Source organism: Podarcis liolepis (assembly GCF_965112155.1).
Source record: "Podarcis liolepis genome assembly, chromosome: 2".
Taxonomy (NCBI): Eukaryota; Metazoa; Chordata; class Lepidosauria; order Squamata; family Lacertidae; genus Podarcis; species Podarcis liolepis.
The window spans coordinates 89332946-89348397 of NC_139555.1; the positions used below are offsets into that span (position 1 = coordinate 89332946).

Below are 15452 nucleotides of genomic sequence, written 5' to 3' on the forward strand. Positions count from 1 at the left end.
GATTCACTGAGTGTTTCAGGGAACAGATTTCAGGGGATCAGCCATGTCTATATTGAGCCATCCAGACTAGATTCTTTAAGATGCATTAGTTTCTAGATTTGCAGTATGCAAATCAACAACCATGCCAACCTTTTGCAGCATTGTACTTCACAGTGGATCCCATTTAATTTTTGACTGGACTGAAGCTTACTGACCACTGTGACCCACCAGAAGCCAGCCGCTTTCAAGTTCTTACTCAAGGGGATTGATATGTTGGGCCACTACAGTGTATTTCAATCTTAAAAATGCAAATACTTTTAAAACGCATTAGTGCTTATCCTTCCAGTGCAATATGTGTCCCCCTAGAGAATTTGAGCAGTCTCCAAACTGTGTAAAGTAAGAAGTAAAGTAGCCTGTGACCAGAGAGAGGCTAAGTAATGCTAATTAGAATCTGAACAAAACCAATGTTCTCATAAAAAGGTTCCCTGATTTTTCCCATTTTACAGAATGGGAACTTAGACTAGGATCAGAAATCTTGCATAAAACCAGATGATTTTTAGGTTGTATAGGTCTTTGACCACTATACTGGTCATTGAACTGTGCTGACTGCCAGCTCACAGAACTAAAAAAGAAAATATATAGTTTTAACTGGCTTTATGAGCCACTTTTGGCTGGCAGGTGGGACAAGTTTTGTACCAAGTTTGTACCAGTAAATAAACTAGCAGCTAGTGATAAGGGGAAGGTTAACGTTCATACCTCTCTTAGGTCCAAACTTGATGTCAGTCTAAACCAGGTTAGGCCTTTAAAATTTATAGCAGTTCCCTGAGTCAGTTTTGACCAGGATTACAGTGCACGGGGAGGGGAGGTTTAATCTAACAAAAATTGCCACCACCAAGACTTGAACCTGAGGGGGGGGGGATATGTGTGAGGAAAATGTTGATTTGTATGAAATAAAGCATCCAGACAAACGATAACAAGGGGATGGGGAGGGGAGACTTCTGGGTTTTTAAAAAATCTGAAGCTGTAAGTGGCAGTCTTAGCGGGTAGCCTTTAAGGACCAAATGGAGGAACATTTTTCTCTGAACTCTCAGCTGAGCCTCTTTACCTTTTGCTTGCATGGGTTGCTCAAAGGTTGGTGGAGCTGTTTATTTTCAATCTAACACTTATTAGCTTTTGACACCTTTCAACCTTTTCTGTGTGGGCTGTTGATAGATTGATTATGTTGTCACTTTATTGCTTGCTTGCTTGTTCCTGTGTGACTTTTCGCCATAGTAACACTAGTGGCTGGTGGTGTTCAGTTTTTAAAGGCAGTCATCAATATATATATTTTTTGCAGTGTGATGATTTAGGTTTAATGCCATTATTCCACACGTCCCTGCTTGAGGATTATGGAGAGTTTGTTTTCATTCAAATTGTGTTTTTCTTTTCTTTACTCTGTTTCATTTTTATTCCTCCTTTTTTTGTTTAGTGTTTAATTTGCACAGCAGTAAACGAAATAGAATGACATTACTTCTTTGCCTAGCAGTGGGTGCTCTTTGTCTTATGCTATTAGAATGAATTGGTGTTTCTGTGGGTCATTACTCCTAATCTGGGCGAGCACAGAGGCCAGCAGAGAGGGAACTGCCAACAGAGCATCTAAAAACTTCTGTAGGCAGTTGATGATTATCTAGAAGAAAGAAAAAATAGACAGAGCAGCCTATTATATTTGCCCTAAAAACAAAATAGGATGGCGTGATCTCCAGGCCACAAATTCTGTTTCTAGACTATTTTCTTAAAATATCTTCTTCTTTTAACCAGCAGAGAAGAAATGCAAGGGAAAAGAAAAGAGCACAAAGAAATTGCTAGTAAAGTCAGAACAAATGGCAACACAAGAGAGAAATGCCTCTATGTTTTATCAAAGCACCTTTTCAAATTGGCAAGAAATGTGGCAAATAGATAATTGTTCACTCAAGGGGACCTAAAAGAGTCCTAGATAGCCAATGAGGCTTATTTAAAATTTGGATTGGACTATATTACTTAATCTTCAAATTAAATGAAAGAATGAACCATGATAATCAAATGAGTACTCCTCAGCAAATAAGCTGGCAGTGGTGTGATTTGGCATTATATGTCCTTTACAGCACTGATGCTTCAATTCCAAACACACTGGAAATACGGTAAGTCCCACTGAACTCTGGAGTAGAGTTCTGAGTAGACAGCCTCACAGCACATCCTGTGTACATTTTCAAATCCACGTTCTGCAAAGATCCTTTCTCAAAACCTATGTGGCATCCAGGGCTATCATCTTCTTCTTCTTCTTCTTCTTCTTCTTCTTCTTCTTCTTCTTCTTCTTCTTTGCAAATGAAAATTATGGAACTTGGAATTCATATGGGTTTCATTGAAGTGTAATAGCTGGAGGGGATTTCAAAGAAAGGCGCTACCTCTTTCCGATCACCTTCTGTCTCCATCCTAAAGTAAATATATATGATTCTTTTGGTTTCTACATAAAATGACAGTGTTTATGGCCATTGCCATACATACATATGGTAATTTTGCTGTAGTACAATCCAAAAATCAAGGTGGTTCCGCCCCACGATAGTAAACGGGTCAGTTTTATCGGTTGAAGCTGCTAAAATGCATTATTCATATGTAGCTTTCAAAAGTTATGTGTCAAGGCTGAGCCTGTCTTTGTGACAAAATGTATATTTCACATTTTTTTTCTACTAGATGGGCCTGAAAGAAGCCGTTTATTTGCTGAGTTCTGAGCAGATTGCTCAAGTACCAGTGTCAGGGGTTAGGTAAAGGGGGTGGGCAATGCAACACTTTCTTTTTATAACAACATAATTTTAATCGTAATCACATTATTTTTCTTAAATGGCCTAATAGTAGCTATGACGATGGAAAGAATAATTAGTGCCATTTTTCCCTTTCATTTTTACTCTGATCTTTAAAAACGCTAGCTTATTGAGAATTGGAATTGTTTTGTGCTCCTTCTACTGTCAACATGATCAGAATAGGATTTGCATCCTATATCTGTGATGCCTACAGTGTAGGGGGAATTAGTTTAACAAAAGAGTTATTTTTAAAAAACCAAACCTACGTTCAAGAGGCTTATAACTATGGAGTTATTAAGTTAAAGGATACAGTAATATTACTTGTTAGGGATTGATTAGCTGCTTGTGCGTAAAAGTGCTCCCTCAGAGTTTGTGCGACCCCACAAACCTCCGTGTGTGACGGAGCTCCTCAGACATGTCTGCTCTAGTCACTAGTAGAGTCCGACAGTGGCTGTCTGCGGAAGCGTTTCCAGCAAAGGAGCTCCTTAACGGAAACGCGTCTCCTGGACTCACGGCGTGACAGTTTCCGGCGAGGTGTGGGTCTCCCTATGGGAGACTCAGATACCTCCCCACTGTTCTCGCTGGAAGCGTCCCTGAGCCCTCCCTCCTGCTCGCATTCCCTCAGAGATCCACTCCTCCCCCTGCTGGTCCCTGCTTCAGCTGTTGAGTCTCTTTCTTCCTCCCTGAGCCCCTCCACCACCTGATGCTCCGATGGCAGTTCCCTGACATCCACCTCCCCTCCAGGGCCCCCCTCACCCCCTCCCATTTCCTCTCCCCTGGGAGGTGAAGGGCTAAAACCCCGAAAAGAATCTTCCTCATCTTCCGACGTCTCGAACAATTCCCTCCATCGATCGTCGTCCTGGCTCGCTGACTCCTCTTCCTCTTCAGAATCTGGGAACCCCTCCAACTCCTCTTCCTCGTCGGTGGTGGCAAAGTATTCCCTTCGGAACCTCGCTACAGGCTGAGGTTTACGTGGGAACCTCTGATGAAAAGTCTCTATTAAAACTTCGTCATTGACATCCTCTGCCCTAACCCAGGTGTTTTCCGACTCCGGTTCCCCTTCCCACATTACCAAATACTCTACTTGATCTCCCTTCCACCTGGAATCGAGGATCTCCGCTACATGGTAGCTGTGTTCCTTCTCCTCCATTGCTGGTCCCCTAGTGCCCCTCCCTTCACTGTCTCCTCTATACGGTGACAGCAACGACCTGTGAAAAACTGGGTGCAGCTTCATGTGGTTCGGTAACCGGAGCCTGAAAGCCACTGGATTGACCTGCTGCATGACTTCAAACGGACCCAGCCTTTTGGGTCTTAATTTCTTACAACCTCCTTTGAACGGCAACCCTTGGGTTGACAGCCACACCTGGTCCCCCACCCTGATGCTTTCACCTTCCCTTCTGTTTTTGTCTGCCTGCCTCTTATATTCCTCCTTAGCCCTGTTTAAGTTGAGTTGGAGCTGGCGATGGATCGCTTCCATTTCTTCAACGAACTGTTCAGCAGCTGGAACGCTCCAGTTCTCCCCCTCCCCCCCTGGGAAGGCTCTGGGATGGCACCCGTGATTAGCCAAAAAGGGGCTCATCCCCGTGGACACGTTCTCTGCATTGTTGTAGGCAAATTCTGCCAACGCCAGCTTCTCCACCCAATCATTCTCTCTGTCATTAACATAACACCGCAAATATTGTTGGAGAACCCCATTTGCTCTTTCCGCCTGCCCGTTGGTTTCTGGATGACGGGCCGTTGAAAAATTAACCTCTACATGCAGTAAGCTCATGAGCTTCCTCCAGAACCTGGAAGTAAATTGTTTCCCTCGGTCTGAAACCACCCTCAAGGGGGCGCCATGCAACCGAAACACATTCTCTACAAACAATTTGGCTGTTTCTTCTGCTGTGACCGCATGGGAGCAGGCTATAAAGTGGGCCATTTTAGTTAACAGGTCTACTACCACCATGATGGCTGTTTTCCCTCTAGACCTTGGCAGATCCGTCATGAAATCTATTGCCACTGCTTCCCACGGTCTTTCCGGTGTGGGCAGTGGTTCTAATAAACCAGCCGGCGCCCGCCTCTCCCCCTTGGCTCTTTGGCATTGTTCACACCCTCTCACATACTCCCGCACATCTTCCCTGACCTTGGGCCACCAAAATTCCCTGGTAACCAGCCACATGGTCTTGTGTTGCCCAAAATGCCCTGCTGTGGGGTTATCGTGCAGCTGCTTGAGTACCTTCTCCCTCAATTCCCCTTCAGGTATATATAACGCTCCCTTATAATACAATGCCCCGTTTCTCTCCTCAAAACCACCGGATTTGTCTCCCTCCCTCCTGAGACCCCTGAGTTTGTCCTGGGCGTATGCATCATGCACCGTACCCTCTACCAATTCCCTTTGCCCCACCAAAGTCGCCCCACACACCCAGCGGTCCTCTGGAATGATATGGGTTTCTTCGGGTGCTCCCTCCCCCTCCAAGTATTCAGGTTTGCATGAGAGAGCGTCCGCCCTAACATTCTCTGGGCCTGGCACGTAACAAATCTCAAAGTTAAATTTGGAGAACTCCTGGGCCCATCTCAACTGCCTTTGGTTGAGCACTCGCGCAGTTCTCCAGTACTCTAGATTTTTATGGTCCGTGCACACTTGCACCTTATGTTGTGCACCAACTAGCAGATGCCTCCATCTCCGGAACGCCTCATGAATAGCAAGAAGTTCTCGGTCGTACACCGTGTAGTTCCTCTCGGATTTGTTCAGCTTTCGCGAAAAGAAGGCACACGGTCGCCACTCTGACTCCTCCTTCCCCGGCTGCAGAAGAAGCACCGCCCCTATGGCTCTGTCAGATGCGTCTGTTTCAACCCTTAGCTTCTTTCGTAAATCCACATGCAGAAGTTGTTCTTCAGAGGCGAAGGCCCTTTTCAGCTCCTCAAACGCTCGCTCCGCCTCCGCCGTCCATACAAACTTCTTTTTACTGCTGAGACAGTCAGTGATGGGCGCCGTCAGGTGGGCGAAGTTGCGGATGAACTTACGATAAAAGTTTCCAAACCCTAGGAACCTCTGCACATCCTTCTTGGTTTTGGGTGTTTTCCATTCCAGCACTGCCTGTACCTTGCCGGGATCCATGGCCAATCCCTTGTCTGACAGGCGGTACCCCAGGAATTCCACCTCCTTGGTATGGAACCGACACTTCTCCAGTTTCACCCACAGCCTGTTGGCTTGCAGTCTGCTCAACACTTCTCTGACGTCTCTCACATGTTGCTCCTCATTCTCCGAATACACCAACACATCATCTAGGAAGGCAACGCAATTCTTGTAGAGCAAAGGGCCCAGTACGTGGTTCATAAAAGATTGAAAACACGCTGAGCCTGCTTGTAATCCAAATGGCATAACGAGGTATTCAAATGCCCCCAAAGGGGTAAACATGGTGGTTTTCCATTCATCCCCTTTCCTTATGCGTATCAGGTTGTACGCCCCCCTTAGATCCAGCTTTGTAAAGATCTTTCCCTTCCTCACCCTGGTCAAAATATCATCAATCCTGGGCATAGGGAAAGCCACTGGTTCAGTCACTGCATTCAATCTCCTAAAATCACATACAAGTCTCGGCTTGTCCGCGTTTTTTTTGTCCACAAAAAACACTGGGCTACCCCCTGCTGCTTTGGACTCTCTGATGAAGCCTCTCTTCAGGTTCTTGTCAATAAACCCTCGCAACTCCTGCATTTCTCTGTCTGACATGGCATACAACTTGCCCACGGGAAGCTGTGCTCCAGGGAGTAAATTGATCTGGCAATCAAAGGGCCTATGAGGTGGTAGTTGGTCAGCTTCCTTCTCGCTGAACACGTCGCTGAGATCTGCATACTGTGGTGGTACCTTCACCTTCTCCATTACTTCAGTCCCTGCTAGGGTGGCTTGGGCCCCTGCTGAACCCTTTTCCCCTTTGCAGTGTTCTAAGCAATGTGCTGAACCAAAGGACACCACTCTTTGATGCCAGCCAACCAGCGGATCATGTAGAGCTAGCCAGCTCATTCCCAAAATAATGGGAGCGCCTCCCAGGGTGGCCACATTAAACGCTATCAGTTCTGTGTGCCTTGCCACCCTCATTATCATTGGGACAGTCTGCAAGCTGACTCCTCCTCCCAACAACTCCCTGCCATCAATCGTGGTCACCTGCAGGGGGTTGCTTAAAGGGATAGTCTGTATCTGGTGTTCAGCAGCAAACTCCTTGCTCATAAAATTGCAGGAGCTGCCTGAGTCCAATAGCGCCTTTATTTTTAGGGGGTGCCCATTTTGCAGCTCTAGCGACACTTCAATCACTAGAGCAGGTCGAGGAGCTTCTGGCACGGGCACTTTCACTGCTCTTTGGCCTGGCTGCAGTGCCCCGATTGTGGCAACCAGGCGTTGGCTTTTACCTGCTCCGTTCCCCCCTGTTCTCCCCCCTCAACAGCTCCCACCATCCCTTGCCATTCCTTCCTCTGGGGGCAGACTCTGGCAAAGTGGCCTGGCTGTTGGCAGAGATAGCATTTCCGGGCGCCCTTTCCCTCCTTCTTAGCCCCCTCGCTGGTTTTTGAAAATGCGCGCGCGCGCGCTGTTCCGATTTCCATCGGCTCTGCCGGCGGGAAAGCTGGCTCAGGAATGTCTGGAATGCGGAACTCCTTCCAACGTTCCCCTCTCCCTTCCCGCCTCTCCAAGGCTCTTGCCTCCTGCCGCGCTCCTATGGTCAGCGCAGATTTGGTCAGCTGATCCATAGACCCCGCCCTGGGGCTCCGTGACAGCTCGTCTTTCACCGCCGAAGAAAGACCTTCTTCAAATAGCATCTGAATGGGTGGCGCCGATAAATCCCAACCCAGTCTGTGAATCAGCATGGTAAACTCAGTCCAGTACTCACGGACAGATCGACTTCCCTGCTTGCAAGCCATTAGCTGTCTGCGCACCACCCCTTCCTCGATATCGCTGGAAAACATGATATCCATTGCACGAAAGAACTTCATCGTGTCCTTTAGTACGTCATTGTGCGTTGCCATTAGGGGTCGAACCCAGTCTCTCGCCCCTTTCTCAAGATGCCCAATTACGAAAGCAACTCGCGATTCCTCATCAGGGAACTCATCGAACTGCACATTAATGGCATATTGCATCTCTGTCCTAAAGGCATGGTAATCCTTGGGGTCCCCCCCAAATTTCTGCACCAATCCTGGTACCTTTCTGGGGAACTGAGTGGCTCTCCCCTTCTTGTCTGCATCCTGAGCCCTTCTCTCCTCCAGCCTCGCCGTCTGCAGCGCCAGTTGGACCTCCAACGCTCGGTATCTATCTTCCAAGCTTGGACCAGCTCCAGCCCCCGCTCCTCCGGTTCCGGTTGGTTCGCTCATGATGCTTTCTCTTGCACAGGCAGCGTACAGAGACTGTCGGACTGCTGTTAGGGATTGATTAGCTGCTTGTGCGTAAAAGTGCTCCCTCAGAGTTTGTGCGACCCCACAAACCTCCGTGTGTGACGGAGCTCCTCAGACATGTCTGCTCTAGTCACTAGTAGAGTCCGACAGTGGCTGTCTGCGGAAGCGTTTCCAGCAAAGGAGCTCCTTAACGGAAACGCGTCTCCTGGACTCACGGCGTGACAGTTTCCGGCGAGGTGTGGGTCTCCCTATGGGAGACTCAGATACCTCCCCACTGTTCTCGCTGGAAGCGTCCCTGAGCCCTCCCTCCTGCTCGCATTCCCTCAGAGATCCACTCCTCCCCCTGCTGGTCCCTGCTTCAGCTGTTGAGTCTCTTTCTTCCTCCCTGAGCCCCTCCACCACCTGATGCTCCGATGGCAGTTCCCTGACATTACTGTTTTACTGAACTAGATTCAGTTAAAGATGAATAGTTTCTTGGATCAGTATTGATACCACCTTCCAACCACATTAATTTTGAGTGGGATCTTGCAGATCCCTAATGCCTTAAGGCACAATACACCTCAGCCACTGCCTGGTGTGGCTGGAGGGGCCAATTGCCACATCCATGGTCCATGAAAGATGATAGGCAAATTACAGTACCGGCCTGGAGCTGTCACAGTGCCATCATGTAACAGCAGTGGGGCAAGCTCAGGTTCCAGCTTGGGCTCAGCCCTTCCCCTGGCATGCCCACTTTCGTGGTTTCTAGTGGTAACAATTCCTGCTCACCCACCTACAACATTCAACAGGCCGAACCAGGGACCTCTGCACCACACTTCACAAGCAAAGGCTGTTGATGGAGGGATACCTTTTTCCAACCCAACCTGCCCCCATCGAGCCAGCACAAAGGACATTTGGATTGTGCCTGTTCTCATGCACTTTTCAACTCAAAATCTTACGGAGGTTTGAATAAAAAAACAATACTGAATAGGAGGGAAACCCTCCTCTTGGCATAGCTGCTGTGTTCCTAAGTGCTTTGGTATAATTTACAGGGTAGTGTTTCATTTCCCCCATTTCAGTTTAATTGGGCTCTAATTTTGGCTGCAATGGCCTTCTAGTGAAACCTTCATGTCAGCTTATTATCCTTAAATGCATAGGAGGGTAGGTGCCATCCATCCAAAATGGATACACTAACAGATTTCTTGGTAAATACTAAATGACTATGATGGATGACGCTACTCCCACTCATTACTATAGTGGGGGAAAGAGTTCTTGGCAGCCAGATGCCATCATCTGAGCAGAAACATGAAGGTGGCCAACCAGTATACTTGTACCATACAGAAAAGGAAAGAGGACTTTGTCCTGCTGGATTGCATGGAAAAGCATTGGAGAATTAATAACCATAACTGAAAACATGGCTGGGAGAACTCACTTCATGTTGAAATCAATAATACAACCTTCAGTTGCATTAATCATGCTGTGTTTTTTATTTTTATTCTATGTTTCTATTTTGATATGTTTTGAATAATGTTGGAAGCTGAAAGGCAGACTATACATACTTTTAATTAACAAATAGCCATGGAGAATTGGGCCTGTTAACTTCCATTTGACCAGGACAACATGGGGTTTATTTTCATCTGAAAGTGAACTCCTAATCAAGAAACTTGATTGGTGGGCTCACATTATCCTGAGAGCTGTTGAGGTTCAGCAATTTTGAGGGTTATTTATAGTCCAGAGAGTTGCTCACGGGTTCAACATCTTAAAGTAGAGCAGGGGAATCTTTGCCCCCCCCCCCAAATGTTGCTGGTCTGACTCCCATCAGCCCCAGCCAGCATGGCCAAAGGTCAGGAAGATGGGAGATGTAGTCCAACAACATCTGGAGGGCCACTACTACTGCAATAGAGCACTGGGAAAGTGAAATGGTCTGATGTTCTTCCACAGCTCTTGGGCAAATGTAAACATGAGAGCTGTTTTAGAACCTACCTAAAATAGTACTAAAAAGACTTCCACCATCACATATGGCAAAATTCTACCAATTGGTCCATTTGTGGTTTTTTGAATCCAGCCCTCTGAATAATGCAAGCAAAGAAGTGACCATGAGAAACAAGTAATGGACAGGTCATTTAATGCAAGAATAATAACAGTTTAACCCCTCTGCTTCTGTTTGTTGTGTTTACAGGACATTGAGAAGACAATGAGCACAGCATTGAATGAGCTGCGTGAGCTTGAAAGGCAAAATACTGTGAAACAAGCCCCTGACGTTGTCCTGGACACCCTTGAACCAATGAAGAACCCTCAGATAGGTTCTGTCAACTCTGAACCTGCCAGCCCCCTTCACACCATCATGATCAGAGATCCTGATGCTGCCATGAGGCGTAGCAGCAGCTCAACCACGGAGATGATGACTACTTTTAAGCCCGCCCTCTCAGCCCGGCTTGCTGGAGCTCAGCTTAGGCCCCCACCCATGAGACCCATCCGGCCAGTTGTCCAGCATCGATCAAGTAGCAGTAGTAGCTCAGGAATGGGTAGTCCTGCAGTGACACCCACAGAGAAGATCTTCCCAAATAGCTCCTCAGATAAATCTGGCACCATGTAGCTAGCACCATCCCGAGGGAACCTCTGGTGGAAAAATGGGTAACCACCCCTATTTTCATTTCCTGTGTGATTGTACAAAATGATGTCATATACTGAAGGGAAAAGGCAGCGAAACAACTCTTGGAAAAACAATGGCACTGAGGACAGTAGATGTGGCTTAAGGATTTCATGATATTTTACACACATACTCATCAAGATTGCTGGAAATATTTGGTGTAGCCAAATAAGATGGCTATTTTATGTATTACCACTGGAACATTCTGGTCTGTGTAGAAGTATATATATGACACTGTCCATAGCCCAGTAACATTTTAGTAGATTTACCTCAGAAACTCACCCCTAGACTTCTGCTGGAGAGCGATTTTGTGTGAGTGAGTGAGTGTGCGTGTGTGGATTACACAGCAACCGTGCATTAAGCAATAGAAGATTGGTCAGTCCTTGAATTGAATATTCACACTGGCCTGGCTTGGCGTTAGAGTTGCAGGAAGCAAAAGGAAACACCATGGTGGTTTGGCTCAGCTGTTGTCCTGCAAATACAGAAGTGCATCTGATGGTGATGTTTACCCTGCTAGGTAGATGGATGGATTTCTCTCTGCAAGTTCATCTCTTAAAAGACTGGTTCATTGAAACATGGAAGTTTGTGGTCATTTCCTGGTTGGAAGGAGTATACCACCTGTGGACGCAAAGAAATTAAAAGTAGTACACCTTCCCTTTGCGTGAAGGGGAAACCTAGGATTTTCTGTACGTACTTCATGTTGTAGCACAATGTTATGTGTGTACAAAAGAAACTCAACTCCTGCTGTCTTGAAGTTTTCAAAACAGAAGAGGACTCTGAAGTAACCTGTGGTTGATAACAATAAATAAATAGGCTAACTTATATAGTGTTTGAAATATTTTATTCCCCCATCCTAATGATTCCTTTGGAGAAAATCTGGATTAAAACAGGCAAGGAAGATTTTGATAAAATCACATTCCCTTTAAAATGACTCAGCAGCACAAGAGGGTCTTGACTCAAACTGTGTCCCCTTGCATGAATAGCATGAGCCATATTTGACCACGTCAGATATATAACTGATCTGATGAGGTGACAATTTGCACTTTCTGTACTGTACTATATAACAATATACAGCCGTTTGGAGTTTATGAAAACAAAGTTACGTTTCTTTCTAAAATTTAACCTAGGCAAAAAAAAATTATGCAGCAAGAGCTCGGGGTTGCATGATAGCTAAAACTTTTCCCTATTTACTGAACTCAAGACTCTTCTTGCTGCAATTTTTTTATTTTGTCTCCTTTTTGTGGACATCTCTGGCTGGACTTTTTCACTTTTAATTTAAACACCATTGTGCTTCTTGACAAACCTCGTTCAGACTGTGCACTTGATTAACTCTGCACTTTTCTTTGCTTTCTTGGCATCTTTTGGCTTTAATTTTGCAGTGGCCATCATTTAAAAAGAAGCTGGACTCGTTTCCCGTTACTCCCTAGAGGTTGGTTTTAATGGCATCTACCATCTTTCAGGATGGTGTACCATATTTAAAGCAGAACCAGAGCTGTCAGGCAATCCTATGGAGGCTTGGCAGCAGCAGGGAGTTCGCGATGGAGGAACCATCACTTCCTAAGCCCTGCAAGGGTTGTATCAGTTTGGATCTGTGTTTGGCTGGGGTGGCGGCGGCGGCAGCTCTTTGCCTCCCCATCCCCGCCATTGGTTTCAATGAGAAGGTGTCCAGGACATGCCTGGAGGGGAGGGGAGATTATTTGCACCAATATATGCCTGGAATTCTCCCATTTTGCCCTCACTGCCCTTGGGGATACTGAGGACTATATTAGCAATGGCCTGCAGGAAGACTCCAGCTATTGGTCTCCCCCACTGAAAACAGAGAGGGAGTACCCAGTTGCCTGCCAGGCAACCTTCCCATTAGTTTAGGATTGTTCCTTTAGTAACTTACCGTTTTATCCTTCTTTATTTGCACAAATACATCCCCAATCCCGTCTGTGTACATAAAATGAATAGAATAGCCAAGTATTGGGTGGGATATCTATTACCCTCTGAAGTAAACACACACAATCATTGTGTGATTCTCCTTTTTTAAAATACCTCATGTGCAAGCATGCTTCATCCATGTTCCCTCTTCTCTTAACTGCCCCTTGCCTGTTTTAGTCTGTTTATATAATGGTGTACCTGCTTAAATGATGAAAAGTAACTGCTACAATGTAACTTTTTTTTAAGGCTAAATTTTAGTTGAGACCCAGTGATACCCAATCTTTGCACTTAGTAGATAATTCAGTGTAACAAAAATGCATCGGTAAAAATGAAAACAACCTCCCCATCCCTAAAACAGTCCTGACCTTCCCATGTATAGTGTGAAGGGAAAATAATGTATGTAGTTTATTATATTATTGTTCCTTAATATAATATTACAAAGAGAAATTGTGTTTACCTACATGTCTGCTAATGTTGTAGGCATTTGTAATTGCCACAATTAGTTAATATAGGAGTGTGTTTTTTTCATTCATCAAATTATTTTTATCTCTCCCACCCCCCCTCCCTTGCCTTTCCAACTTTAGAGTAACCCAAAGGTCATTATGACAGCAGATGTTAAGTTTGCTGTAGTAAAGAGCAAGAAAGTGAAGTCTTAGGCATTGGGATGGGGTGGAGGAAAAATCATTTGTCAAACTATTTTATCTCCATTGCCAGTTACGTTTTCCCCACTTTAGCTCACGGGGAACAGTTGCTTTAGCAGCGTTTTTTTTAAGCATACTTTTGAAAGTGACTTGAGAACAAAACCATGACTTTATTTGAGGGTTTACTTTGATACACTTCCAGTGTCTTTTTAAAAATAAATTATTTTTTGCATCTTCATCTGTAGGTGGGATTATGTTTTTTTTAAAAAAAATCTTTAAGTGCCTTTTGAGCACCGGAACAAACGCTTGGATTAAATGTGCTTGGGAACTAGACATATCAAGATATCTCTTGTACAGTTAATGTTATACTGTGGGTGCATTGCTTTAAAGTTTTCCCCTCCTCTTTCTGTTGTATGAACAAGAAATGTATTTGCATTTTTAAAGAGCTACCCACATACTCACATACAAACCGCAGTGTTTGTCAAATTGCAGGCAACCACTAGGAATTGTAGAAGACCTTCTGCATTTGTGTGTAGTACAAAAATCACAACATTGGCAAAATATGTTGTCGAATCATCAAATCTTGGGTAGAGTTTGCATGTGTCTACAAAGTTCAGTTGTGTAGGTTTGGGGCACAATAATCTACTGGCAACTGTTTCGTTTTGCAAAGTGCCATTTCCTGTGCGGTCTCGCACAAGAGAAATTCCTGGTAGATTTGTCTGTGTCCTCAGACACAACTGGATCTGGCTTGACTCAACACAATAATTTCAAGGGACAATTGAAAATGCGTTAAAGTAGTGAATGTGAAGTGCATGAGCTGGATATTGTAAATCATTTGGGGGGGGGGCAGGAGAATGAAGCAAATTCGTCTCTTGCTCACTGTGCTAATTATGTCTTGTTCGTGCTGATGCGATTCCTAAATCAGTAATGGGAGCATCTGTGTTGAGTTGATCTGAGACCAATATCAGGGCATATATAATTTGGCGTGTGGTGCCAAAATGAAGGGGGGGATTGTAGTGTTGGTTAAATTGGCTGAAGAAAATACCAGATGCAGCCTTTAAATAAAAAAATTAAAAATTCTCAACTTCAAAATGTTCCTAACAATGAAAACTGTTCCTTTTTCTTTATTGGCCTCTGGGCAAATAATGGGAGAGTGTCTCAATGCCACAGTACTGATGGATACTGCACTCTAAAATGGAGGGGGGGGGTTCCAATGCAAAGCAAGTAAAATATCATAGAATTGACCTCTGATCCTCCCCATAAAATCAGAATGCTCTTCTTCAATCACAGCTACTTTAGCTTGCACCCAGAGATGGCTGACTGTAGATGTTGTAGCCTCTTCTCTTCTTCACCCCCTTGTAACTTGGTGGCAGTATTCCTTTTGTTCAACCAAGTGATGTGTGTTAACGGTGCTGACTTAAAAGCAATTGCACCCACCCTTATATTATTGCTGTACAGAAACTGTCATAAGCAAACAGTGTAAATGTTTAAGACCTTTTAATGATATAAAGACCATGCACTTTTCCTCCCTCTTTGACTAAACAATACAGTACCTGATAGGGTTTTTTTCTGTTTATAAATCCTGGACTATATAATTTCCTAGCAGTGCTGCAGTTTTCACAGTATGGCAATAGGCCTTCTGAATCCAATTTGCTTCTGAGTGGCTGCTTTTTGTTCTTGCCAGAATACCTTAGGAAACTGCTGGTTGGCTGCCCTGTATAATGATTGTCGCCCCTCTTATGGATATTGTCTCTGTAATGTATGATAAAATGCCATTCAGTTAGAGTGTCTGATTGGATCCTATGTTATGTATGCTGATGATGCCATGTAGATCAAACCACTGGTTGGGTGTGGACTCATCCTGTTGAATAAACAGTTTACCTTTTCTCAAACGTTTTTCCAGTGATGATTTAACAGCCCACAATTTTAGATCTTTATAAACAATTGAATCAATTACATGCAATAAAACCAAAAGTGGGTAAAACAATTAGAGCGTGAAGAATGAAACTTGAAGCCTATATCACAGAATTGACCGTGTTGGACACCAATAAGCTATAGCAGGAATGAGGACTCTTATTATCTTCCAGATGTTGGTGGACTTCCCTTTGTCAT

General features: G+C 44.8%; 1 protein-coding gene and 1 long non-coding RNA gene across 3 annotated transcripts in view; one reads left to right on the top strand and one right to left on the bottom strand.

Annotated features, from left to right (window-relative positions):
* The window catches only part of SRGAP3 (SLIT-ROBO Rho GTPase activating protein 3), a 211050-nt gene extending 195818 nt beyond the window's left edge, over positions 1-15232 (top strand). For both annotated transcript variants that reach the window (XM_083491294.1, XM_083491295.1), the window contains exon 22: positions 10306-15232. In XM_083491294.1, the coding sequence (XP_083347420.1) occupies positions 10306-10722 (417 nt within the window). In that variant the 3' untranslated portion in view covers positions 10723-15232. The remainder of the gene's footprint in view (positions 1-10305) is intronic.
* Positions 991-15232, bottom strand: LOC310702283. The gene is made up of 2 exons (XR_014523436.1): positions 8585-15232; positions 991-3112 (listed from the first exon to the last, which is right to left on the bottom strand). It is a non-coding gene; the product is annotated as an uncharacterized lncRNA (long non-coding RNA).
* Positions 15233-15452: the final 220 nt, after the last annotated feature.